The sequence below is a fragment of the Clavelina lepadiformis genome, chromosome 3 (assembly GCF_947623445.1).
Source record: "Clavelina lepadiformis chromosome 3, kaClaLepa1.1, whole genome shotgun sequence".
In the NCBI taxonomy this organism is placed as follows: domain Eukaryota; kingdom Metazoa; phylum Chordata; class Ascidiacea; order Aplousobranchia; family Clavelinidae; genus Clavelina; species Clavelina lepadiformis.
The window spans coordinates 19,370,368-19,395,441 of NC_135242.1; the positions used below are offsets into that span (position 1 = coordinate 19,370,368).

The 25,074-nt window shown below is 37.4% G+C and overlaps 2 protein-coding genes across 2 annotated transcripts; both read left to right on the forward strand.

Annotated features, from left to right (window-relative positions):
- The first annotated feature begins 3,726 nt into the window (after window positions 1-3,726).
- LOC143450413 (lysozyme g-like) lies at window positions 3,727-5,885 on the forward strand. Its single transcript, XM_076950940.1, has 5 exons — window positions 3,727-3,895; window positions 4,053-4,523; window positions 4,984-5,097; window positions 5,270-5,355; window positions 5,482-5,885. The coding sequence occupies exons 1-5, from the start codon at window positions 3,817-3,819 to the stop codon at window positions 5,761-5,763; spliced, it is 1,032 nt and encodes a 343-aa protein (XP_076807055.1). The 5' UTR covers window positions 3,727-3,816; the 3' UTR covers window positions 5,764-5,885.
- Window positions 5,886-6,832: 947 nt separating this feature from the next.
- On the forward strand, window positions 6,833-23,801 carry LOC143450410 (ATP-dependent translocase ABCB1-like). Its single transcript, XM_076950937.1, has 26 exons — window positions 6,833-7,098; window positions 10,362-10,495; window positions 10,740-10,939; window positions 11,080-11,223; window positions 11,461-11,565; window positions 13,793-13,964; window positions 14,382-14,506; window positions 15,940-16,153; window positions 16,325-16,507; window positions 16,587-16,703; window positions 16,855-17,067; window positions 17,296-17,476; window positions 17,743-17,979; window positions 18,044-18,274; window positions 18,502-18,680; window positions 18,838-19,048; window positions 19,260-19,409; window positions 19,487-19,592; window positions 19,890-20,030; window positions 20,208-20,364; window positions 20,551-20,748; window positions 21,032-21,144; window positions 21,926-22,019; window positions 22,478-22,624; window positions 22,751-22,920; window positions 23,131-23,801. The coding sequence occupies exons 2-26, from the start codon at window positions 10,397-10,399 to the stop codon at window positions 23,174-23,176; spliced, it is 3,933 nt and encodes a 1,310-aa protein (XP_076807052.1). The 5' UTR covers window positions 6,833-7,098; window positions 10,362-10,396; the 3' UTR covers window positions 23,177-23,801.
- Window positions 23,802-25,074: the final 1,273 nt, after the last annotated feature.

Below are 25,074 nucleotides of genomic sequence, written 5' to 3' on the forward strand. Positions count from 1 at the left end.
CATTTGAACGTCAGAGCTATGCATCACATCAAACAATTACGGCACAAAAAATTTATGCTGCAGTTTGGCTTTATAATTTATAGTTTAGTAATGCAATGGTTGCGATTGGTAAATTTTCTAAATTTATTTCTTGCAAAACAGATTTCTATGGAGTTTTAGTGTCTGAAATACCCGTGAACAACATTAATAATATGTGTAGCTGAAGCTGATACAGCACAACCATAGGTATGACGGCTTGTTTCAACTGGGGTAGGCTACATGCAGAGGTGAATCCAGGTTTGTAAGTTAAGAGCAGTAAGCTTTCCAAAAAGGCGCCGTCATGGTATTAACATTAACACAATTTTTCAACTCACTGCATAAGCCTTTTAATTTTTTTCAAAAATCGAAACATGAAAGATAAAACAACGAAACAAAATAAAACACAATGGAAAATTTGCAGGAACTTAGAAAAATCTCAAAAGCCTAACTGAACGCAATCTTTCGAAACGTGGCTAAACTGGTTACTGGAGTACAGCTTTTTTATCTTCAAGTCTTTTCTTGTAAAACGTTTCTTATCTGGATCACTGCAATGTAACACCATCAAACGATATCTGATAGCTTATTGTAACGTCTGACAAATGACAGTGGTTGTTACGTCACAATCTGAAACCTTGAATAGGAAAGATTTTTTTTTCAAAGTTGATGGTGGTTGAACCGTGTTAATCCTGCATAATACAATAAAATAGCAGAAATATACTGTTCTCTAAGACTAAAATTAACTAACTTTTTACTCGACACAGGCCTTCGCAAGCATAAGCTTGCTTTATCAGGTTTGCTATGAGTTATCACAGATGCATAAGAATAAATTAATATACATGCAGCTGATCCTAGATAACTATTATAAAGTTGACAACCCGAACCGTAGCCTACTCTACACTTTTGTCAGAGTTGATATTTAAATGCATTAGTCAACACTTGACTTACCCAACGTGACGTAAAACAACAATAAAACGAGGTAATTTAATTTACAATAGATCTTATCGCGGTCTGGGGAATTTTTTTTGAGAAGGTGAAATTCTAAAAAGGCAGTTTACGAATTGTCGGCAATTGCCCGCTCTTCTGGCGCCCCTGATCACTGTCAGGTTAAAAATTAACCAACAATCAATCTTGGCGTTAAAGGTGTTCATGAAAATATTTTGACCTTGCAACGACTTTATTCAGATTGTACTTCAGGATCAATTCTGATTATATTAGTGCAAGCCGTTCCAATACCGTACATTAATTATTCACATAAAACATGTAACCGACACTTGCATCTTGCAAATGCTGGTTATTTGTCACCGAAATTTCTCATGAATATTCATTCTTTGTAGACTGATTCGGTTCTCGCAAATTCGGTTTTCGGAATATAACGCAAAATATTGTAGTAATCGCGAGCAATACTTCCTATACAACACTTGCCTGCAAACCAGTTAAATGCATGTCTTGTGCGGAAAAAATTACAATTGCTTGCTTTAAGTTCTATCTTATTGCAAAACATTTCATCACCAATTGTATGTATAGCTCAACATCTGAAAACAAAATGCTTGAGACTATAAATCACAAAATTATTAGTCGGGTTATTGTTACTTATCCGCGAATCTCATTTTTTGGAATGGTTTAAAATGTCTATTAGACCCGTGCGCTATCATTCTATAAGGGCAGCAGTTCGAATAAATACCATGGTACCGTTGATAACGTTTTATCTGTTGCTGGGTGTAGTAGTTTATCTTATTATAGACTGAAGTTTATGAATCATCTAACACCTATGACTTTGAATACTATATTACGTTTCTTATGATTTCGGTTTTCACATGTCTGTTAGATTTCGGTTCCCTGTGGCTCAGAATAGATTTTCATTATAAATTCCGTGTCAACAGACATTATAATATTGCTCAATATTATCGTTTCAGTGTTATATACAGCATTAAAAACTTGGAATTTGTAAAAATATTATTGCATGTGGAAAAATGAAACCCCCTCATGATGTTTAACTTGGTGTGAAGTCTATATCGTAACTATAAAACTAAATGGTAAAAAATAATCCATGTGTGTATAACCAGCATTTTGAATGATCACTGTATTTATTTACACACGTGCGGTGTGGTTGTCATCTCTGAGTTAAACTCGTTAAATAACTTTCGTCAGACCGAATAGAACTGTTCCCATTCCATAAGAAAGATTTTGAAAGACCTTGATTCCATTTAAATGTGCATATTGTTACAAAAAGTCAAAAAATAGAACAATTACAAGTGTCGAGTGCAAAGCATTTATATTTGTTTGGTAGCAACTGCCAAATTTAACAAAAATTTCAAAAGGTTTCAGTTGCTGATCGTCGACTGTCGAACGGAAATAATTCAGCAATACTTCTGTATTGTCAGACTAGTTCATAGTGATGAATCATCGAATAATTTGACACGGAATGGTTGCGAGGAAACTGCTCCAAAACCGGTAAACATATTTGTTTGGTTCCATAATGCACTTGCCAAAAGTTTACGCAGCAAGAGAAAATAATAACTTCCACTAAAGAGAAAATTGTTATTACGAATGTTTTTGTGCATCGAATACAATCGGCTTATTTCCTTTCAATGTATAGATGTATGCAATAATTAATCTTTAAAACTCGCAACAACTATAATTTATTTCAAAAAGTAAAGAGACCATTCAAAATTATTAATTATTTCTTTCGATTCATCGCTGATATCGTTATATATACTTTCAATTACAGTTAATGGAGTTTTCTTTGCAGCCTAATTATCGAAAGGTGCCCACTGCCCATTTTGCCTCGCTTTTACTACCGTTATTAATTCGTTAAAATGAACTACTGCACTTAAATTTCCTCCTTTTATCAAAAATCTGGCAAAACCATGAAAAGTTATAAGTTTTTCTCATTAATCAGAAATGTTACATAACACGCAGGTGTTTAAGCCAGGTTTTTAGCCTCTCTTTATGCGGCAAACTGTCACACCAAAGTTTCTGAGTGTTGATATATTGTCGAGATAAAACCACACGGAAAGAGCATGATATTTATCTAAATAAAAGCAGAAATCGTTAGTTAGAAAATATTATGTCACTGCGGCATATCAGATTTAATACAAGCGAACTATAAGGGTCTGACCAGAGAATCTCGCAGAGGAATATAACTACACCAATAAAGCTGTTACTTCGCCAACACTCACAACCGACCTGATCAGTTTCACAAAATGTAGGGTAAGCGAACGTGCGTAACAAAATTATTGACGTAAACAAAACGATCTGGAATTCCTATTGTAATTAATGAGTAAACAATGGAGCTAAAGGCAAAACAACTAAACTCACTAAAACATGTGCTACAGGGAGAGTTAAGTTCGTGCAATACAAAACATTACACAAAAATAAAATAAATCAGAAGCATGTAACGATAGAAAAAAAAACACAAAACAACTAACATATATAAATTTACACATTTAACATGAAAACCGATAAGATAATTGAAATCAAGGCGCCTTAGAACAAGTAACACAAAAACATATTTGTTACAAAAATACAACATTACTCATAACCTCAAAACAATCAGAGGGGCACTCGCCTGTTTACAGAAATTTGTCCCCTTTATGCAGTTTCGGTTTTTCTGTCCTTTATTTTCAGATTGTTATCCGATTTTGCGTCAACAAGAACGATTGGTTGGCCAATTAATCAAGTTCATTACTATATATACCAGCGCTTTACCAACTTTCATCATAGTCCGACATCAACAATTACCTGTATATAGTATTGAGTTTTAAACTTGTGATTCGTAGGATTTAATCAAGGAGAAGAATGAGACACACTCATGCTCACGTTGCTGTTGTGCTTGGCTTCATTTTAGTGAGTTCATCCATATGGACGACGGCAGAAGGTAAGCGATTTATTGCTATTTTTGGTGAACAAGTTTAAGCCTGTCTTATCTAATGTTATTATGATTGCATTAAATTGTTGTTCGTATATCATACCTCTGCCGAATGACTGGGCTGGTTATAGTGCTGAGCGTTTGCTTAAGGTCAGCTTTTTTGCAGGGTGGTTTTTTAGTGGAAGTAGTCGGTCTTCTTCATCTAGCAGGCCGTCAACGCGAGTTTCTGGAAATAGTCGTCGTCAATCTTTTCCGTCGCATTCATCAAGAAACACGTTTAACAGCCGCTTGTCTGCTCTCGGATCCAGAAATCCTCTCTCAACAAGCAGCCGCTCATCTTCATTCAGCTTGAGGAATCCGCTGTCAACAAGTGATAGCATGGCCCCATCACTGAATCTGAGAAATCCGTCGTCAACAAGCAACAGTTTTTCTTCATTTACCTTGAAGCATCCGCTGCCAGGAAGCGGTAGAACATCGTTGATAAACTCCAGGGACCTTTTCTCACGATCGTCTCGTCGTCACCATTCATCGATTTCAGTGCCAAGAGTGAAGCCAAAAACATCAGGGGATATTGGAAATCTCAATCCGACTGGAGCAAGTGCAGCCACAGCGAGATCCGACGGCTTGTCGTACACTGGTAAGCTAAGCACGTATAGCCGAAACCAGGGGTGTCCAACCTTTTTGGCCAAAGGGCCACATGCGATTTACGAATGATTGCGCGGGCCACTTGAGAGTTTACTGCTAATTTCTAACCAAAACCCTCACACCAAAATTCTAATCTTAGATATACGTATTATCCTCTTTTACAATTATAACAACAATAAACATACCAAGATATAGTAAATTCAACAAAGTTTTTACTACAAGTCGACGTTTCAATGTGAAGTTTGGCACTGTTTGCCATAAATTATGTAGGCAATTCTGTTGATAAATAATATAAGTCATTTCGACAAATACCGCGCGGGCCACTCAGAACCTTTCCGCGGGCCACGGGTTGGACGCCCCTGGCCTAAGCTATAACTTAGTAGAAGCTATAGGTGTGCAAATTTCCACGAATGCAAGATTTAGCAGCTTTTGAACGTGTCGTATAATCTAAGGTGTGAGAGCGTCACGTCAGATGGCAAGAAACGACCTGTCCAGGATAAACAACTACAAGTCGAACATAATTAATGCTGCTAGAAATTACAATATGGATCCCGCTGTAGTAGCAGGTACGATTTGAAATGGTGCTGTTTAATGTTTTATTGGAGTGTCTACACTCGGGTTATGTGATGCTGATTTTTTGGTTCAAGTTACAAGTTTTGAATCCGTTGGTATCATAAGCCGTATATAACTTAATGACTTTTCTTTTCTCAAGTTACAAGTTTAATTTCAATTCCGTAGGTATCATAAGCCGGGAAAGTCGTGGCGGAGTCGCTCTAAGTTCGACAGGTACGGGAGATCATGGAAATGGCTTTGGGCTAATGCAGGTAGGCCTATAGGTCTATTCGCCTCCGATTAGTTTAATGGTGGTAATTAAAGGTAGCCGCCACTACTGGTTCAAACAATGATAAAGTTTGCTGTTAGCTTTGTAACAAAGAGCCCTAAATTTTCAGGTTGATAAAAGACATCATTCGACTAAAGGTGGGCCTTATTCTGTTGATCATCTCAACCAGGGTACGAAAATTATATCGGACAATTTGAAAGCAGTGAAAGCAATGCACCCAAATTGGTCACCTGATCAACAGCTGCAAGGCGCAATCGCCGCTTACAATTTCGGTGTCGATGATGTACGGTCGTGGAAAGGTTTAGATCGAGGATCGACCCACGACGACTATTCCAACGACGTGGTGGCTAGGGCAAAGTTTTTTCGCGAAAACGGATTCCGCAAGGAATAAAAAATGACATGTGGCATTGCTTTGCGTTTGTGATAACAACCACTTTGACTGTATGTCGTTTTTGATATTGCTTAATATGTTTTCTTGTCATTCTTTATTACACAGTCTCAAATATGTTGTAATTTTTTGAAGTTATATAACACCTTATAACACAGAAAATATATTGCTATGACTTATGAAGGTTATTTAAGCATAGGCGTCCGCTAAGGGGCAAACGGAGCGCATTAACATTCCGAAACAACTTTAATCAGTTATTGTTCTAGTGTGATCATTGACGACCTACGGTTATATAGTATTAGCACTTAACAATAATTCTAGTCTAAATTTTCTTCGGGAAAATTGGAAACTGACGCCCATGCATACAAATTTTGGATCTCCTTTTTTTATAGCTTACACAGTCCACCAGTCATAGGCTACAACAGACAAAACAGAGCTGAGTGAGCTCTGTCTTGGGTGCGACTGTGTCTTGTGCCCCAAAGAGAAATGCAACTATTGTGATCTACCGATTTAGTTGGCTATGTTAACAATCTACAAATCAAGCTCTAATTCTGCATAGTTTACACTACATGCAAAAGCCTTGCTACTTGCTCTCAATATTCCTATTAATTAGCGTTAGTTTGAGCGAGTTTTAAAGAAGTAGGAACTTTTTTGAAGTTTCCAAACGCTTACAAATTCAATTGACATACTTATTGATTTCACCTAATTTTGTGTCCACTTTAATACTTTGCCAGCACACACTTAAACAAAAACGAGTTGGACTTACTCAAGCGTGGCAATAACTGTTCCATGAAGAAACAAGTTTTCGTATTTTTCTTATTTTCATACTTAACAACATATATACGATCGTGGTCTTATTCCATCTGATAGTGAATTTTATTCCAATGGTTTAGGTTTTCTTTTGTTGTGTTGTTCTTATTTCTTTTATCAAATCAATATGGTTGACTGGGCCCTCAGCGACAGAACTCAGAGTTGACCGAGATACGCTTGAGTGCGATCAAACCAAGCTTTAGAAATACAGAGAAAGCGATAACTGTGCAAGGTTGTCTAGCAGTTATATTGACGTCAATAGAAAGAAGTGCGCTACTGTAATTGTCAATAATTATGAATTAAGGATAACAATGTGGTCAGAACGCTAGTACAGTACAACAATGTTAAAAGTTAAAACGAAAAGATGAGAAAACTGCTGTCATAAAACCTTCAATTAAAACTTAACCGTGGTTTGCATAATCTAGCATGCAAAAATACATGCACGGTAAGTGACGGTTTCCTAGACAATGCTTAAACAAGGTGAAAGCAATCCCGTTGCGTTCTGTCTTTGAAATAATAGAGGTCAAGGTAAGTTGGTAAAGTACCTTTAACGCTGCCCTGTTCTACTTGTACACTTGTATACTAGAAGCGAACAATGTACACAGGTTACACAATAATTCTACAGTACGTCTTTTGTGTAGTAGTCGTTGCGGTGGAGTATTCATTGAACCGTATAGGCCGATGTTATAGTTAGACTCTTGAAAGAGTAAACACTGGCTTGCAGTTGCACTATTAGCTTATATGCTAGGAAAGTAAGACAACTACATGTTTTACCCCCATGCATTAAATTATTCATGGGTTGAATCTTGAATGTTTACATGACACTAAACATAAGACCTTGGGTAAAGTTTGAAGTAGTAATTTCGTACGGCAGAAATTGGACATTATAGCCTACTGCACTTATGAGTTTTGTGTTAGGGAACGGTTGGTTTGTTACTGTACATTGCATATAACCACAGCATCAGTGCGTTCTAGTGCGCAAGCAAATGCTATGAATAAACATGCTAAATGTTCTTACCACACAGTTATGTATTTCGGTGAACTACGTTAGGCTTTGTGCAAATATCCGTAGTGGCTAACACTTTTTTGCACTGTGTGCGTTTACTGCATCATATAATTGCAGGATTTGGTATTAGTAACATTAAAGAGTAATATAATTGTACTGGAAAAAGCCCTATACGTAGTGACGGTCAATTTTAGTTTAGCCCGACGGGAGGTGTTCAGTAGAATAAATTTACTTTGGTGGCTTTACAGTTTACGAGCTTTATGTGATAGCTAGCAGATTAATAGAACGAACTAGCATGTGCAGCGGCAGTATATTTGCTAATGCCAACTAACTTTTGGAGCCAACCAGGATAAAGGTTTAGATTTATATGTTTGGCAAGGCAGTCATTCTTTTAATCTGTCGTGGAAGCGCCTGACACATTGTAGATTGTATTATTTTTAAAACTACTGTATCTATATTTACTTGATTAAAAGGTGCGTTGCTAAAAATAATCGTACTAAAAGGTCACTCTAAGCTATACTTAGTATATACAGTATATATATATAAATAACTATATTATAGGCCTACATATGCCTATACATAGTATCACTTGGACGCGGGAAAACGAAAAACGCGACCCGAGGAAGTGAGCGTAGCTACCCTAAGTTCGATTACGTAACTACTCATTTGCAAGATTAACGGCATGCAAAGTAATTTTAGTGAATACAGAACTGGTCAAAAAAGGTTATTATGGCAAAATAGAAGCTTCTATTTTAGTAAATACCGTAGCTACTACATGGCAGGTAGTTTGAATAAATACTTTTATATACAGTTCAATTACAACGTTGCTCGTTAATCTATTTTTGCTTATTTCGGAAATCTAATCGGCAGTATGTCATTATGGTTAGCATATTAATTTTCGTTCTTTTGTATTCAATGACAAAAAGTAAACGATGCGATAATAAACTAAGATTGCCCAATGCGCAAATACAATAGAACCGTGTTCTAAAAATAGAATAGAGCTGATAACTCCTAAAGCTCGGTAGTTTTTGGAACGTCAATGGACACCGGACTGTTTGAGCATGAAAGCGGTTTTTTCTATGTACAAATCGGACTGCTAAATTTGTAAAATGCGCGCTTAGATTCTTGTGCCATACGGGAAAAGTGCTTGCATAAGGAACTAGCAGTCTAGTTTAGAGTGCAATGTACAATGAAACAGATATACGAGCCACGCTGATTTGTTTGCGAGTCTTCAAAACTGAGACATTTGTATGTGAATGTTTCATGCAATTACTCGTCTAAGCTGTCAGCAAATGGCACGATTATTACTTTGTTTGACTATTCAGGGGTAACTCGCCATTTGGTAAATGTTCCACTCGTTTGCGTTAAATATACAAGAAATCTCCTTCAAACATCGAGGTCTTGAGCTCGGATATCGTTAACTCTTCTGTTAGAGATGGTGGTAAAGGTTTGCTTGGTTTGTTTCTAACTTTAACAAAACGAGGTCGCAACTTTATATCCTTAACAGAATAATATCATCCACGAAATAAGCTCAAAACGGCGTGAACGGCAGCCAAGCAGCTATTGTCGTATTACAGTGAGACCTCGTTAATCCGGACCACTTCGTTTCGTCAAAAAATGTCGGTTTAGCGGGGTATCCGGATTATCGGAAAGTAAAAAATCAATCAATCTTGCAAATGCAGTACCGTGTTAAAAATGCAGTATGCACCTTACTCCAATTCTAAGTACCGAGTTTCTGGCTGGACAGCAACTAAAATAAAATTATATTTTTTGTATGATCCGACCCAGTGTCGAACCCCAGAACCACCGTATTAAAGACGAATGCTCTAAGCCAGAAGTGACGAACATGCGGCCGCAAATCGGTTTGACAACCGCTCTTGCATGGCGAAGCATTCCGGCGGGACCGGCAGTCTTGAACTTTCTTTGACCTGTTTCAAATCTTTGCGCAATGCGATATCAAAAGCTGATAGCACGATTGAGTTGCAGCAGTATGTCTTCAATAGACTGCCGCTCTCAACCGATGTATTGTACGTATTTTTTTGCGACCGCGGAAGCGTTGTTTGTTACTGTTGATGAACAACACAACGTTATTATGAACAACGAACAACGTTGATGAACAACGCAGACCGCAACGTTATTATGCGTAGATAATCGGCTATTGTTTCGTCAACTAACTACATACTGTATTAGGACAATCGTGAATCATTTTCGCTTAACTGTTAATAATCCGGTTTATCGGATTTTATTGCTATTGATTTAGCACATTTGTTCCAAAACTTTTGTGTCGGAGTCGGACAGCGGGGTTTCCGGATTAAAGGGGTAAAATGCATAGGAAGAAATCCGTTCCCGGCAGTTTTGTGTCGGATAGCGGGGATTCCGGTTCATCGGGGTCCGGATTAACGAGGTCTCACTGTATTTCCATACTTAACTAAATACACTGTTGATCTTATTCCATCTGGTGATACTCTTATTTGTACCCGTGTGGTTATCCATGAACGAAACTAAGACGGGCGCTCATCAAAACCGTATTACTAAACCGGCTGCTGATCCTGTCCGTGTACAACTGAGCGTAATTTCTTTTAATGTCTGGATGCTTGGTATAGTCCGGCTGTGGTTGAGTTTTAATGATTAAAATAATCAAATATTTCCTGTTTCATCTCACGATGTTTTAGATTAGGAGTTTTGCACATTGATATTGCCCGAAGCTATTTACGAAACGCCGCACTGTTTACCTCAAAAGTAGGTTTTATCTTCATGTCTGTTAATCTGTACCATATTTTTGCAGCGGAAGACCAACAACGTTTGGTAGGTCGAAACAGAATGTCTGATATTAAAACTGATTCTTTGATGAAGGAAAATAATCCTTTGGTCGAAGAAGAAAAGCAGGAAGAAACGCCGTCAGTTCCTTACGCGCAGTTGGTAAGTAGCTGAGAACCGTAGACCTTCATGTAAGGAAAGTGTCAGCAATCTATTCAATTTCCACCAATTTATATTTCATTTGCAGCGTTTACATCTTTGCTTTTTCTATCCATTGAAATTTTGGTTGGTAGCTAATAGTAATAATAAATTAGAAGCACATGCATTTTAAATGCCACGTAATGTGTTTAAGCAGCATCAGGTTTTAATGCTTACCATGCACTAATTGGCATTCTTTTCGTCAAAGTACCGATATGCGGGGCCAGTGGAGTGGTTTTTGATTGTGGTCGGGACTGTGTGTTGCGCAATCAACGGGTTCATGTGGCCCGCCTTGATGCTTTTTTTCGGCAAATCAACCGGAGCCTTTACATTTTTCGGCCGCTACCAAAGCTGCAATCAAGATTACCAGCTGTGCTACGAAAAAAACCTGACAACCTTAAACGAGTCGTAAGTATTTAATTAATATAATTAAGAATCTTTTTTAAGTAGAAACGCCTGTAGTTTTCTTAACCGTAAATGCATCATTAATATCAATTTGTCATACTCTTGGAGAACATTGGTGAACATGAACATTGGTGTTTATCCAGGACATGGAATGAGACTATTTTGTCTCGTTTGGAGTCATTCCAAGACGAGACCTTAGAACAAGTCTACGGGTTTTGCATTGTCGGAGCAGTCGCTTTCGTGACGTTTGCATTTCAAGTAGGAGCCTGGAATCTCGCTGCTGTCAGGTAAAAACAATCGGATAATATAGTGATACTATATAATGTGGCCCTTTGGCCAAAAAGGTTGGACACCCCTGATATAGTGCAATAGTACTACAGTAAGCCGTACTATAAAATTTCTCTGAATTAAAAGGGCGCATTTTTCAACTTCTTTTGTATGATAAATCTTTTGCACGATTTGCCGGACACGTCATTTGAATTCAGTCTATCAGGTACTGCAATAGAGTTTGTTTGTACGTGTAGAATCACGGAAAAAATTAGGTTGAAGTATTTCCATTCTCTGTTACGCCAAGATATTGGTTTTCACGATCTCAATTCAGCCGGAGAACTAAACAGTCGTCTGAGCAGGTAAGAAATTGTCTTTATTTTTTCACCGTATATAGGTCGGATATTGCTTAGATTTACGCTGTGCGTATTATAATCTTTTATGCTGATTATACGCATATACATATTTGTTACGCATATCGTAAATCTACTTTTTAATAATTACACTGGTCAACAAAAATTTTGTTGCATTTCTACCAACACTTGTTCTTACCTAATTTGGGGGCGGTGAATCCGAATCTGACCTTAGTTTTTTTCTGCAAGGTCTAGATTTTTTGCAAATTGAGATTTTTTATTTTTTATTTACTAAATTTAAATTTTCTGAAAATTACATGATTTGTCAAATGACGTTCTTGCTTATAGTCGAATAACCAACCTCAAAACAAAAATAGGTTCCCAGAAATTATTGTGTTACCACTAGCATTTCTATTTACAGACAATTAGGCACCAAATGTTTGAAAAAATGTAACAAATAACATTTTTGCTGGTAAAATACATGTAATAAGCGATTTTTTTTTGCAAAATGACATTGAAAAGAATGATGACAATCCAATAACTTCTGCGTTTGTACGCTTTTTGAGTTTGCTGCTTTAATTTTATCATATTGCAAAGCAGGGAAAGTGTAAAGAAGATGATGAAAGGACTCGTTGTCAGGATTTAGAGCTTTAACAAACTGTCTTGTGAGACCTAGTTTGATGTGCAGGAGCGGAAAAACAATTTTGTCTCTGCTTACGATTGGGTTGTGTGTTACATTAGGCATGCCAACTTGAAATGTTTCACGTAAGGCCGCTCCTTCTGTGTCCAATGTTTTTCACGTCCTCTGCTGTCCCACATGCATAGATAACATAGAAATTTAGTGTATCGTTTTTGCTAACCTAGCAGAAAACTAACCATTTTGAGGTTAACACAAATGATCTAGTTGTGCTCATGATATCTGAGCAAATCCATAACAATTCTAATGTCATCATGCCGTTCCTTTAAGACAGTGGAGTGACCAACTGGAACAGCTTCATAAACATTTCCATTGTGTAAAAGGACACACTTGAGGCTGCGCTTGGAACTGTCCAAAAACAATCGCCATTGTTCTGGATCATACAAGGAGATACCCAGTTGTTCGAGAAGACCAGGTATATCGTTGCAATATACCAGCATATTTTCCTCTGAAAAATAGGGAAGAAAGGGTTCTTCTCTTTTTCGAAAAAAGGAAACCTTTACAGATTAATCTAGAACCTGTTTTTCCTTGAGGCTGGAGGCTAAGAGCTGAGCTTCTTGCTTGGACAAATCTAAATCACGTACTAAGTCATTCAGTTCTGATTGATTAAACTGCTGAACAGCTACTCTGGTTTCACCAAAATAGTGTTCAGATTCTGTATCTGTTCTTTTATACTCAATTTCCATAACCTCTTCCCTTTCAGATTCAGTTTCCTCATCTTCAGAAAATGTAAAACCACTAAAGTCTGGAGGAGGGAATCTATCAGAGTGCGGAACAGGTCGTATAGCTGATGGTATACTTGGATAAGAAAGCATCAGTCGGCTCTTCCTGCCAACACCTTTCATATTTACCATGCAAAAGTAGCAGTCAGTCGTGTGATCTTGGGGTTCATGCCACACCATTGGAATGCAAAAAGGCATACTCTTCCGCTTTCCTTTTGTTCAGTCTCTGAGCATTTGTTCGCAGTTATGGCACACAATATGTGGAGACCATTTCTTATCTTGATCGCCAAGATGGATGCCAAAGTAAGCTCTGTAGGCAGGCTTCACGAACGATGTTATATTTCATCTTTGACGAAAAAAGCGTGTACACACCACTGATATAACAAAATGAATCATGTTTATTTTTGCATTTACGCGTGTAAAATAGAGCTTATAACCTATCCTACAGCATCTATCCGCAATACCTCACTATAATCAAACTGCTTAGCTTCTTAAAACGCCCTTAAACAGCAGTAGGCTACAACTTAAAAGAGCTGAAAGCTTCTATCTGAAACACTGGTACTGTACCATACAGACAGCGCACACTAAATATGAGCCAGAAACGAAAAAATTTAAATTTTCGATTGCATAAAAACTAGAGCATGCATAAAGAAACTGATTGCAGATTTGAAATCAGCATCCCAAGATTGTGTAGAATCAGTTAAAAAATCTCATGCAACAAAAAATAAAAAAAAATTTGTTGACCAGTGTTATTGAAGCATACTTTCCGCCAAATTATGCGAAATATTGCTTTACCACATTGCCAAATGTTTTACAGCGATATTAAAAAGATAGCGAAAGGGGTCGGAGACAAAGTTTCTATGTTTATCCATGGCATTGTATGTGGTGTAATAAGCATTCTGTTCGCTCTCACACTTTCATGGAAATTGAGCTTGGTTTCGATGGCCTTCACACCACTGGTTCTCGGCCCAATGGTGTTTCTTTTTAAGGTAAATTAAGTATGTCGAAACGAAAATGAAACCTCCACAGTTCAAACCTTGTAAAAATTTGTTTATTGAAGATTTTGTATGTATAATACATCATAAATATTTTTTTGTATGTAAAAGAATAAACAGAAAACATACTTAAAACATACTGAAGAACCGAAAGCCTGTAAAAATAGCTTTACGGCTGATGTTAATACTGTATTTAAAAGCCATAACCATCTGTATCCGTACACAGCACACTATCTATATTCTATAATAGCTAATCGTTTCATCCCTGACACCGGTTATACTTCTTTACCAAATGCTATTAAGTTGCATTTATGGGATCCTGAGCGATGGTTGTATGTTGTATTGCACTAAAGGCCTGATGCTCAGACCATATCCACAAACCGCTTTCTTTACGCGGTACATATTGCACAGGTGAAAGATATTTATAATAAGAAGGAATTGGATGCTTACGCCAAAGCAGGTGCGATTGCTGAGGAAGCAATCTCTTCCATACGAACTGTAGTTGCGTTTGGCTGCCAACACAAGGAAATTGAGAAGTACGTGTTATATTAAACGATAGGTGTTTACAGTTACAGGGTTTTACTATTTACGAAATATTTGCAAAAGTTTTACGATCCATAAAACACTATATGGTTTTTATTTCAAGGTTAAATAATTTATAATTAATAATTTAATTTAAAATTATAATCAAGGTTAAATAATTTACGTTGAGAATTTGTCTAAAACTAAAATCAATGAAAGTACCAGTTGATAAAACACTTGCAAAGATATTCATAGTGTATGAATTTTAACTCAGGGGACATCAGTTCATTCTGTTCGCCACCACCGGTTCATACAATTTATTTAAGAGTAGCCTTTATGGTAGAAAAATGAAGGCTTTCTCTTGACTGAAGCCTGTAATGGTCGTGCGATTGTCTTACTACCTTTTTAGCCATTGTTAAGGTTTATGTTTACGATAGAGGTTATGTCCTTCCTCGGACAGGAAGGTTCGGGCACGTTTCTGTGGAAAAGGCTTCAGGTTGATCATGTGCCAAATTTGTGCGTGTGTGCTAAACGGGGAAAACCTGATGACTGTCGAAGCCATGTCATTTAACGGAATCAACCTTAAAGCAGAAAAGAAACAAAGCTAACCACAGTGGTTGACCATTTGTTCTTTGTTTGGCCAAGTCGTTCGCTGATTACGGCAAACACAGTATCCCAAGAAAATTTAACGCCGACTGTAAGTTGCCCGTCGGAGGACTGAGTATTGCACAATGTACAATGCATATACATCCAACTATGAGTGGACGAAATACCGACTATTATTATCTTTATGTAGAATTTGTGTATAGAACTTTCAACTTTCTTTCATATCACAAGATTGCAACTCATGTTTCAGTAGCAAATAAGAACATATTTGTTTGAATTAGAGCAAGAGCATTTACGGTACGTAGCTCTGATTGCTGCAATCGCGTTGTTTTGCATTTTAATGTGCACTGTTTTAAAACTTATGCCGCTAAAAGTTATCCTTTCTACACCGGTTGATGTACAATATCAACCAAAACAAATAAAAGTTAACGTAAAGTTTCCGACATTGTCCAATGTGCATTTTAGACAGAGCCGCCACAGATATTATATGCGTAAATCGACCGAGAAACCGTCATACTCATGTGTTTTATCTATAGTTACAAACGAAAGAATCACTTGTATAATGTATTACTTTATTTAAGTGATTTGTAATGTGGCTTGAGATGAGTAATATAATATGTGGTCTGCTGTCGAAAATGTTTGGAGACCCTTGCATAGCTATTTTATTCGTTCCATGTGTGACTCGTTTTCCCTGCAAGTTTGTTTTGAACTAATTGGCTGTAGGCTAAAAATAAATCAACAAATAAAAACAGATAAATAAATAAAAAAGCAAAACAGAAATAAGCAAAAATGCTTATTGCTAAGAACAAAAATGCTAAGAACTTGCTTTTCAAATATGCAGATATGCAGCCAACCTTAAAGACGCAACTGACGTTGGCGTACAACGTATCGTAGCCCAAGGCGGTAGCTTGGGTCTTAACTATCTCACCCAATACGGGATGTACGGGATGTGCCTCTGGTATGGAGCAAAGTTGGTTATCGAAGGGGAGCTCGACAGTGGGGAGATGATCTTGGTCTTTTTCTTGGTGTTAATCGCCGCTTATAGCATTTCTGCGGTAAGCCACATTTTTCTCCCGGGATTATTTTTTTCAAGTTGAAACGGCATTTCTTTTTTCTATTCGGCTGCATTGTACATTATTATGCGTTGAAGCAGTTGTTCATAGTTTATGGAATAACCTATCACTGCAACAACGTGCCCTATATTCTTAGAGGTGTACTTTCAATAGGGCATGACTTACACGGAGAACCTTCCGGAAGCTCAGGCAGCGGCGGCCAAAATTTATCAAGTCATAGACAGAATTCCAGAAATTGACATTTTTTCAGACGATGGAGAGAAACCGGTTTTCGATCATGGAGAAATCGTTTTTTCCAACGTTGAATTCAGCTATCCGTCGCGTGAAAGTGTTGACGTAGGTTCCGTTGTTTTTACGGCCTATTTCCGTTTATATTTGATAATATTCATTCTTTATCACAATCAAATGTTTTCAGGTTTTAAACGACATAAACTTCGTAGTGGAACACGGCAAACGGATTGCCTTGGTTGGTCAAAGCGGCTGCGGAAAGAGCACAATAATTCAACTAATTCAACGGTTTTACGACGTCAAGGTGATTTAATAGTATAAAAATATTCGTTCCACCTAGTTAGGGTGATTTATTTCATGTAAAAGTACCGCATTATTATTGGTTAGGCTTTGTAAAACCTTGATAATTTGCCGCAATAAATGAGAATACAGTGTATCTTGATGATTACAATCAGAGCGGGTCGATTACGATCGGTGGAAAAGACGTGAAAACACTGAACGTAAAACTTTTACGCGACCTTATCGGAGTTGTCGCACAAGAACCAGTTCTTTTTGCTACAACGATCGCCGAAAATATTCGATGGGGGCGCGATGATGTCACTGATGACGAAATTCATCAAGCGGCAAAGGAAGCCAACGTGTATGACTTCATTATGAAGTTGCCGCAGGTAGGTAGAACTTATCTGATCGAAAGAGCAGATCGTAACTAACAGTTTTTTAATTCGTGCATGGCTAATCAATTTTTACAACATTATCCAATTTGTACGGCTGAAAATGTCGGTATAGTTTCTATCAACCGTAATGAACCGAAATCCGTCTCAAAGTGTATTATTTTCGTCCCAAAGTTATTGCGCTCTTCCATAAAACAATATCAAACGTAATTGTTTGTTTTGCAGAAGTTTGACACACTGGTGGGTAACAGAGGAGGACAGGTCAGTGGTGGACAAAAGCAGAGGATCGCCATTGCTCGGGCCATTGTCCGAAATCCGAAGATTCTACTCCTTGACGAGGCAACATCATCTCTGGATTCATATAGCGAGTCAAAAGTTCAAGACGCTTTGGATAAAGCCTCGGCTGGTAAGAGATCGAAACCACAAAGTTTTAAGCGTGTCACATTTCGGCAATAATAAAGTGAAGGGGCCAGGGCAAAACTATTTTAATGACTTTTTATGAGAAATTTGGCAGATGAAACAATTCACACAAAAGCATGCATGACAGAAAGAGTCATAATCATGCCCAAAAAAAAGAGAGAGAACGATGAAAGAAAGGCAAACGGAGAGCAAGTGACTGAGAAAGAGAGAGTTGAAACAACAGACACATCCTAAAATCCTTTTTTATTTCAGGGCGCACCACGGTGGTTGTTGCTCACCGACTTTCAACAATCCGTAACGCCGATAAGATAATTGCGATTGTGGATGGGAAAGTAATTGAACAAGGAAGCCACGATCAGCTCCTTCAGAATCCAAACGGAGTCTATCGCAATCTCGTCAACATGCAAGCATCCAGGGAGCATGGTAAAGAAACGAACGATAATAAGGATGTTGAGGATAGCATCGTTGAAGATTATTCTGACCTAACAGGTGAGTTGGATTTGGATATACGGATGGATGATGATAAAACGACAATTTGAAAACAATTTTGCAGAAACTGATTTTCTGGTCGGAGAAGATGAAGTGATTGATAAGGAAACTCCGCTTCTTGATCAAAATGATCAGGAAATGGTCGTCATTGATCCGAAAATAGAAAATAATAAAAAGAAAGCCAAAAAGGATAAAAAGAAGAAAGATGAAAAAGAGGAAGAAGAAGAGGATTTGCCAAAATTTGATTTCATGAGGATTTTGAAGATGAATTCTCCAGAATGGCTTTACTTAGTTTGTAAGTATCGTTTTAAACCTACAAAATCCATGGCGGCAATAATAAATAGAAAATTAATTAAAGAGCCCTCTTTACAAGCAAATCAAAGTTATAAACCATTGTGAATATTATGTATGTGTATGGTGCATTGTTAAACGATAATATCAACACCCCTACACTTTAATCGGTCAGAATATGATATAACCTAGAAAAGATTAAATGTGAAGATTTTTCTATTTTTTGTCTAGTTGGATGTATCTTTGCCTTACTTTCCGGAAGTTGTGATCCATTGAACGCAATTATATATGCTGAAATTTTCAAAACTTTTGCCCTGGCTGACCCAGAAGAACAATACGCCAGGGCAACAGTTCTGGGACTTCTTTATGCTGCACTCGGCTTCATTTGTTTTGTGGGATTTACTGCCGAGGTGGGCATGTACTGGTGTACAGTATTTATTGGTGTCAATGACTATTTTGCTGACGTTGTAAGCGTTAAAAAGAGTCAGATAATTGTATCTGTTTACTGCGTCATTCAAATTCATACTTCCTTGCGTCTTAATGATTTAAGCTGTTATTCTAATCAAGGGTATTTGCTTCGGCAAGTCCGGTATGAAATTGACCTATCGATTAAGAAAGAGCGCATTCTCATCTATATTACGTCAAGATATTTCGTACTTTGACGAAAAAACGCACAGCAGTGGAGCTCTTTGCAGCCGTCTAGCTGAAGACGCCAACCGTGTTCAAGGCTGTACGGGAATTACAATGGGGCTGGTACTTAAGAACTTGGCAACACTTGGTGAGCTAACATAAGCTACTATGGTATAAATCGCAAGCAATGATTTGCAAAAAGTCATGTTAAAAGTGATGATATATACAATGATCGTAACAAGTTAGTTAATATATGTTATCTTAAAAACATTTGCAAAGTAATGTCTGTTTTACATCAAATGTTTATTTAAGCTTAGATCAAAGAAATTTTTTCACTAACAAGCTTTACTTTGTTACAGGATTGGCTCTGGGTATCTCATTTGCGTTTGGTTGGAAGATGACTTTGGTTATTATCGGTTTTGTTCCACTTATCGCCTTAGGATCTATAATTGAAATGACAGTTTTTAGCGGATTTGAAAACGACGAAACGGTCAATTTCGCCCAAGCCGGTATGAGACACTCGGTGTGAGGTGATAAACTGTTTAGCTGAACTATTATTTGCAGGAACTTCTGCTCAATATTTCAGGTTCTATTGCAACTGAAGCAATCACAAACATCCGAACAGTAGCTTCACTCACAAAAGAAAAACACATTTATGAACTTTATCTTCAGAAGATAGCTGGGCCAGCTAAGTAAGCTTTCGGCGCGTTTACTGGTTAATTCTCGTGGTGGACGCTTCCATTCTGTCGTCAATACGTTAATGTGCTTGAAGTTTTTACAGTTAGACCCTCAATGGATACCAATTTGTAGTCCAAGTTTTATATAAGTGCAATGATATAGTGCAAGTACGAGTTGATGCGTCCTACAAGAACACCTTTGAGTCAACTAGCTTAGATAAAACATTAATCACTCCACATTTCTCATAAGGTTACGAAAATAACTAGATTATTTTAAGAATATTGTTGAGTTCATGGCTATGCTTCTTACAGAAAAGCCCTGTGGAAGAGCACAGTTATAGGATTAGCTTTTGGGTACTCGCAGTGCATTGTCTTCTTTGCATTTGCCGCAGCTTTTGCGGTTGCTGGGATCACAATCGAAAGCGGAGAAATGGAATTCGACAAAGCCTTTCTGTAAGAATTGTTGCAAGTTTTAAATCTGCACGCTGCACCCACATCAAATTCAGATGTCTAATCTGTTCACAATAATTAAAATACATGTATATTCAATTTACAAAGTAATATGGTAGTTTTGGTTTAGTATTACTGAAATATCGTACGAAAATAATGTAAATAGCAATTTTCTTCCAGGGTTTTAGTCGCAATTATTTTCGGTACAATGGCTGTCGGTCAAAACAGCGCATTTGCTCCGGATTTTGCCGAAGCAAAGATCGCAGCAACCCGCATGATGGCGCTGTTCGACCGTGTTCCAGCCATTGATGCCGACAGCACTGAAGGCAAAACACCGGTAATTAGATTCCTATGTAAAATGAAGTTTAAGAAATATGCTAATTTTAATGGATTATGTAAATAGTTATGGTGATAGTGTATAAGTTATCTTGCTTATAACACTGCTATCATTAACAATAATTTCTGCGCTCAGGCCTGAAGCAATACAGAAAGTTTTCCACCGTTTTACATGATCTGTATTTAGGCCCACTGCAAAGGTCAGCTCACAGTCAAATCAGTTTCTTTTCATTATTCGACCCGACCAAGTGTCCCGGTGCTGAAAGATCTCAGCGTTTCCGTCCAACCTGGCCAGACTTTGGCACTAGTTGGGCAGTCTGGTTGTGGGAAAAGTACTACAACGTACTTAATGGAGCGGTTTTACGATCCTATCGAAGGCTCATTGGTAAGTATTTGCTGCATGTACTTTTGGTTTTACTTTTTCGTAGAATATTTACGAATAAATGTTGGTTGTTTTGGTTGTCAGTTTCATTATGTTAAAAAACTTATCAATTTGTGTACTATCAGATCGTCTGTTAAAAACAAAAAAATTGCGTTATAAGAATCCAATTCAGTTTGAATACCGACCGTGTTTTACATCTACCAAAAGTGACTTTTCGTTAAACAACTATTAATTAAGCTATTCAATAGAAGTTGCTTCTAGTCATTACTTTCCTGTTTATGTTCAGCTCTTAGATGGAATCGACATAAAGCAGCTCAACGTAGCATGGTTACGTCAGCAGATGGGCTTGGTCTCCCAAGAGCCGGTCCTCTTTGATCAAAGCATAAAAGAGAACATTTTGTAAGTTGACCTCATAAATGATGAAATTTGAGGTGAGGGGCAAGTTGCTAAGACAAGTTAACTTCAAATTAAAGACAAGTATGTTTGTTTGTCAGTATGTTTTTAAACATTTGTCACCAACAATAGCTTATGTTGTAAATTTTCCGCTCTTTATGACGGAGTTAGCAGCAATGATGATGCCACAATATGAAATCAATTGGTTTGCTAACTGTCGCTTGGTATCGGTATAGTGGCGAGTGGTAGGTTGGCTAACGCGTTTAGGCTGGAATATTAACTCGCAGGTTTAGGCAACAATTGCTTGTTTATTTTCAACATAGAAATGTCCCTTGTGGCAGTGCATGTAGGCTACCAGTGAAGCATTCGCGTCTTTGCGGCCAATACCGGTACCAGGCTGTAGGCAAGCGCAAACAGCTAAGATTGCGCTGTAAGCTGTAGTTTATCATCTAACTTAGGATATAATTATATAGCAAACTGTAAGTTAGGTTAGATCTAACTAATGCAAAGTTTTACGCACTTAAGTACGCATAAACTATATATGGATAGGTTATTTCTTGTCTGTCAAGACGGTCTGTTTATATTTATTACAAACATCTAGCATCAGGTGTATGGATTTTACATTGTATTTGCTTAACTACTTAATATTATAGATGAATTCCCTGTCCGGTATACTTACTGACAACTCGTTTTTGGTTTAACGTCGCCTTGTTTTAAGCTTATCTTTTGTCCCTCTCTTTAAATGCAAACACGTTGTTTTTTTAAATTTCTCTTATCACTGCCATAGGTATGGCGACTGCACGCGAGTTGCAAGCGATAAAGAAATTGAAGAGGTCGCCTCACAAGCTAACATCGATCAATTTATCTCAGACCTCCCTGAGGTGAGTAACAATGAGATTTGGCTTCTAAAGATCATATTTTACATGCGATTGTTACCCAGTGAAGTTATTTCAGGCGATTGAATGCTATTATTATAATCATTTTGAACCTCCATTCAATCGACAGAATGAATCAAATTTCGCAATAAGAAACCTATAGCTACAATTGAAATACTAATAAATCTTAATTCCATCTTAAACTCTCAAAACTACCCAAAAATGTCGGAATTGTTGATGAATCCCATAGATTTTGCGCTACAATCCCTTATCTGTAGTGGGATTAATTTGGAGAAGGATTGTAAACAAATGAAAGTCATTTAACCATCCTTGAAGCTAACCACTACCTGCGTTCTTTACTCGATCAGTGATGTCATGTAGTTTAAGTGATGACGTTTTCATGGTTATTTTAAATCTTGCGATAATTTCAAACACGGGTTTTTATCTAAGTTATTATCTTCAAGGGTTACAACACCAACGCCGGATCAAAAGGAAGTCAATTATCTGGAGGACAGAAGCAGAGAATCGCCATCGCACGTGCTCTTCTTCGAAATCCGAAGATTCTTCTCCTTGATGAAGCAACATCCGCTCTTGACACGGAAAATGAAAAGGTTTAATCGAAGCAATCTAACTAAGTGGTCAAAGTTCAACCTTCCTCAAAGAATATAAATACTGCTCTTGCAAGAGCAACAACTAGACAGTACTCCCACTTACTTAACATTTGGAAATTATTTTAGATTGTCCAAGAAGCGCTTGACTCTGCCCGGTCAGGCCGGACCAGTATCGTGATCGCCCATCGTCTGTCCACTGTAAAGAATGCCGACCAAATCGCTGTGATAGATTCCGGCACCGTGATTGAGGTTGGCACTCATGATGAGTTAATTGCTAAGAAGGGAGCCTATTACAGGTATGGGTCTGGCTTTTGGTCTGTGCGAGCACGATTCGTGAACGTCAATTAATCCAGTAATGCAGTTAGTTCTGGGCACCGTTCTACTTGGTCTGTTAATTGCTATGTGGGGAATATGCATTGAACAGCATTTCGTGAAAGTGTCACACCTTTTGGATTTTATTTTATAAAACAAAAACGTGAATAAATGTGGAAACTTTTTGTTTGTAGTTTGGTAAATGCTCAAATCTTCACCAACGAGGGCGGAATTGCCTGAAATTCTCACCTTTAGAAGCTTTAAAGAAAAATGACGTTATAGGTGTTGTTCACTCGAGGTTGTTCTGGATGCGTTTAAGCGAAACGTTTGAAAGGACAAATTCGGTTTTGGTCGAAAGTTTTTTTCGGCTTTGTTTTGCGTCTTTTAGGTTGTAAGATAGAGCTTTGTTAGTTTTAATTTAAACTGTGCACAATATGGTTTATGTGTGATGTTGTTCCTCGTGTAAGCTCCGTTTATGTGTGATTGTGCACTTTTTTAAGGGTTAACGTTTTAGCATTGATTTATTTGTCATTAGGTACAACTTTTTCGTCTTACCCGCTAACCTGTGTATATTTAAAGTATAGCCTACTTCTAACTTACCAACGAATTAAATTGTAATTTACCTGCAAACATGGGCATCAGTTACGCCTAGATATGAGTAAATTTAGGTTGGAAGTCGCTTTCCACAAACATTGCCCCCAATTAATAGCTATTACATAGTTACAAGTTACAACACACATTGCTTTTTTAATACTTGCTTTGACAGCAGTGTGTCTTGATTTGAAAAATATTGCTTTATTACCTTCTTGTGTTGTAAACCGATTCTACAAAACCGACTGCATTACATCCAAAGCAAACGAGTCGATTTTTGGCTTTGAAATATGAGCTGTGGTATGTATGTGCTGATTAAGGTCATCATAGTGGCATACTCGTAACATGTGTTACGAACGTGGCCACACTGTTTGTAATGTTCTCTGGTTAGTCTACCTGGCATTTTAACGCGGACTGGCTCGAATGCTGGGCTGATTGTTATTTCGTCTTGTGTTTAAGGTAGTGAGGCGGTCCTTCGTGGCTTTAAAGAACAAGCGGACAACTATGTTAAAGCAGGTATGACCATGTATTTCTCCCAAACTTTTGCTTATGCTGCGTAAAGTTTCCCACTTTCTTCCGACTGCACACTGTAAGCAATTCCCTTAATGTCAAAATAAATTTTCTTGTCCAAGCGGAAAGTTGATATTCTGTTTAAGGTTATTTGCGGAAAGTTTTGTTATTGCTACAGTACTATAGATTGAGCAGAGAATAACAAGATATCAAGTATTCCCATCCTACACAGCTGAGGCTACAACCCCAAAGTTGACAGTTTCATATACGCACAATTTTAGTGTTTCTCTCACAAAATTTTTAATTATTCTATTAAATATTATAGCAATATTATATAGATATTATATCAGGTATTATAGCAATGTTGCTCGAAAATATTATAGCAAGTTATATAACACGAGGCTGGTATCTAAAGCCAAGTACGGTCAGCCATACTACAACGCGCACATATCAGAGACTTACTGACTCGAGTCACTTTTTCCAAAGACTTGATTTGACTCAAATTCCTTTCAAAAAAGTGCATAAATGACTTGACTTGTCAATGTTTGAAATGATTCGACTTAACACGAGTCGGTTCGTTTTGGTTACGTTTCAGCATTAAGATAAAACGAATCTCTATATATTGGTTCGAACACATTAAAGCGTAAATGTAGTCTACGAACGCGTACGGTGCAAACAAATGGAAAAAATAATGTAATAATCCTAAATAGTTTCTGATTGACAGAAATGGTATACTTGCTTTCTGTTTGGTTTGTTCAGTGACTTGACTTGAGTCTTAATGACTTGACTTGACTTGCGATTCGAGTTTAATGACTTGGTTACAACCTTGAACCGCTTACTAGTACGAATGTTTTGTACTTGCCAAATGAAATTACCATGTTTCGGTAAATAATATTCAAAGTAGGTAAATTAATTAATTGGTTCATTAACATTAAACTTAACAACAACACGAACTAGCTCTTTTTGTTCGGAAATTTAGCTTTTTCGGAATTTGTTTCAATAACACTGATGCTTAGAAGCAGTAAAAAAACAAAATT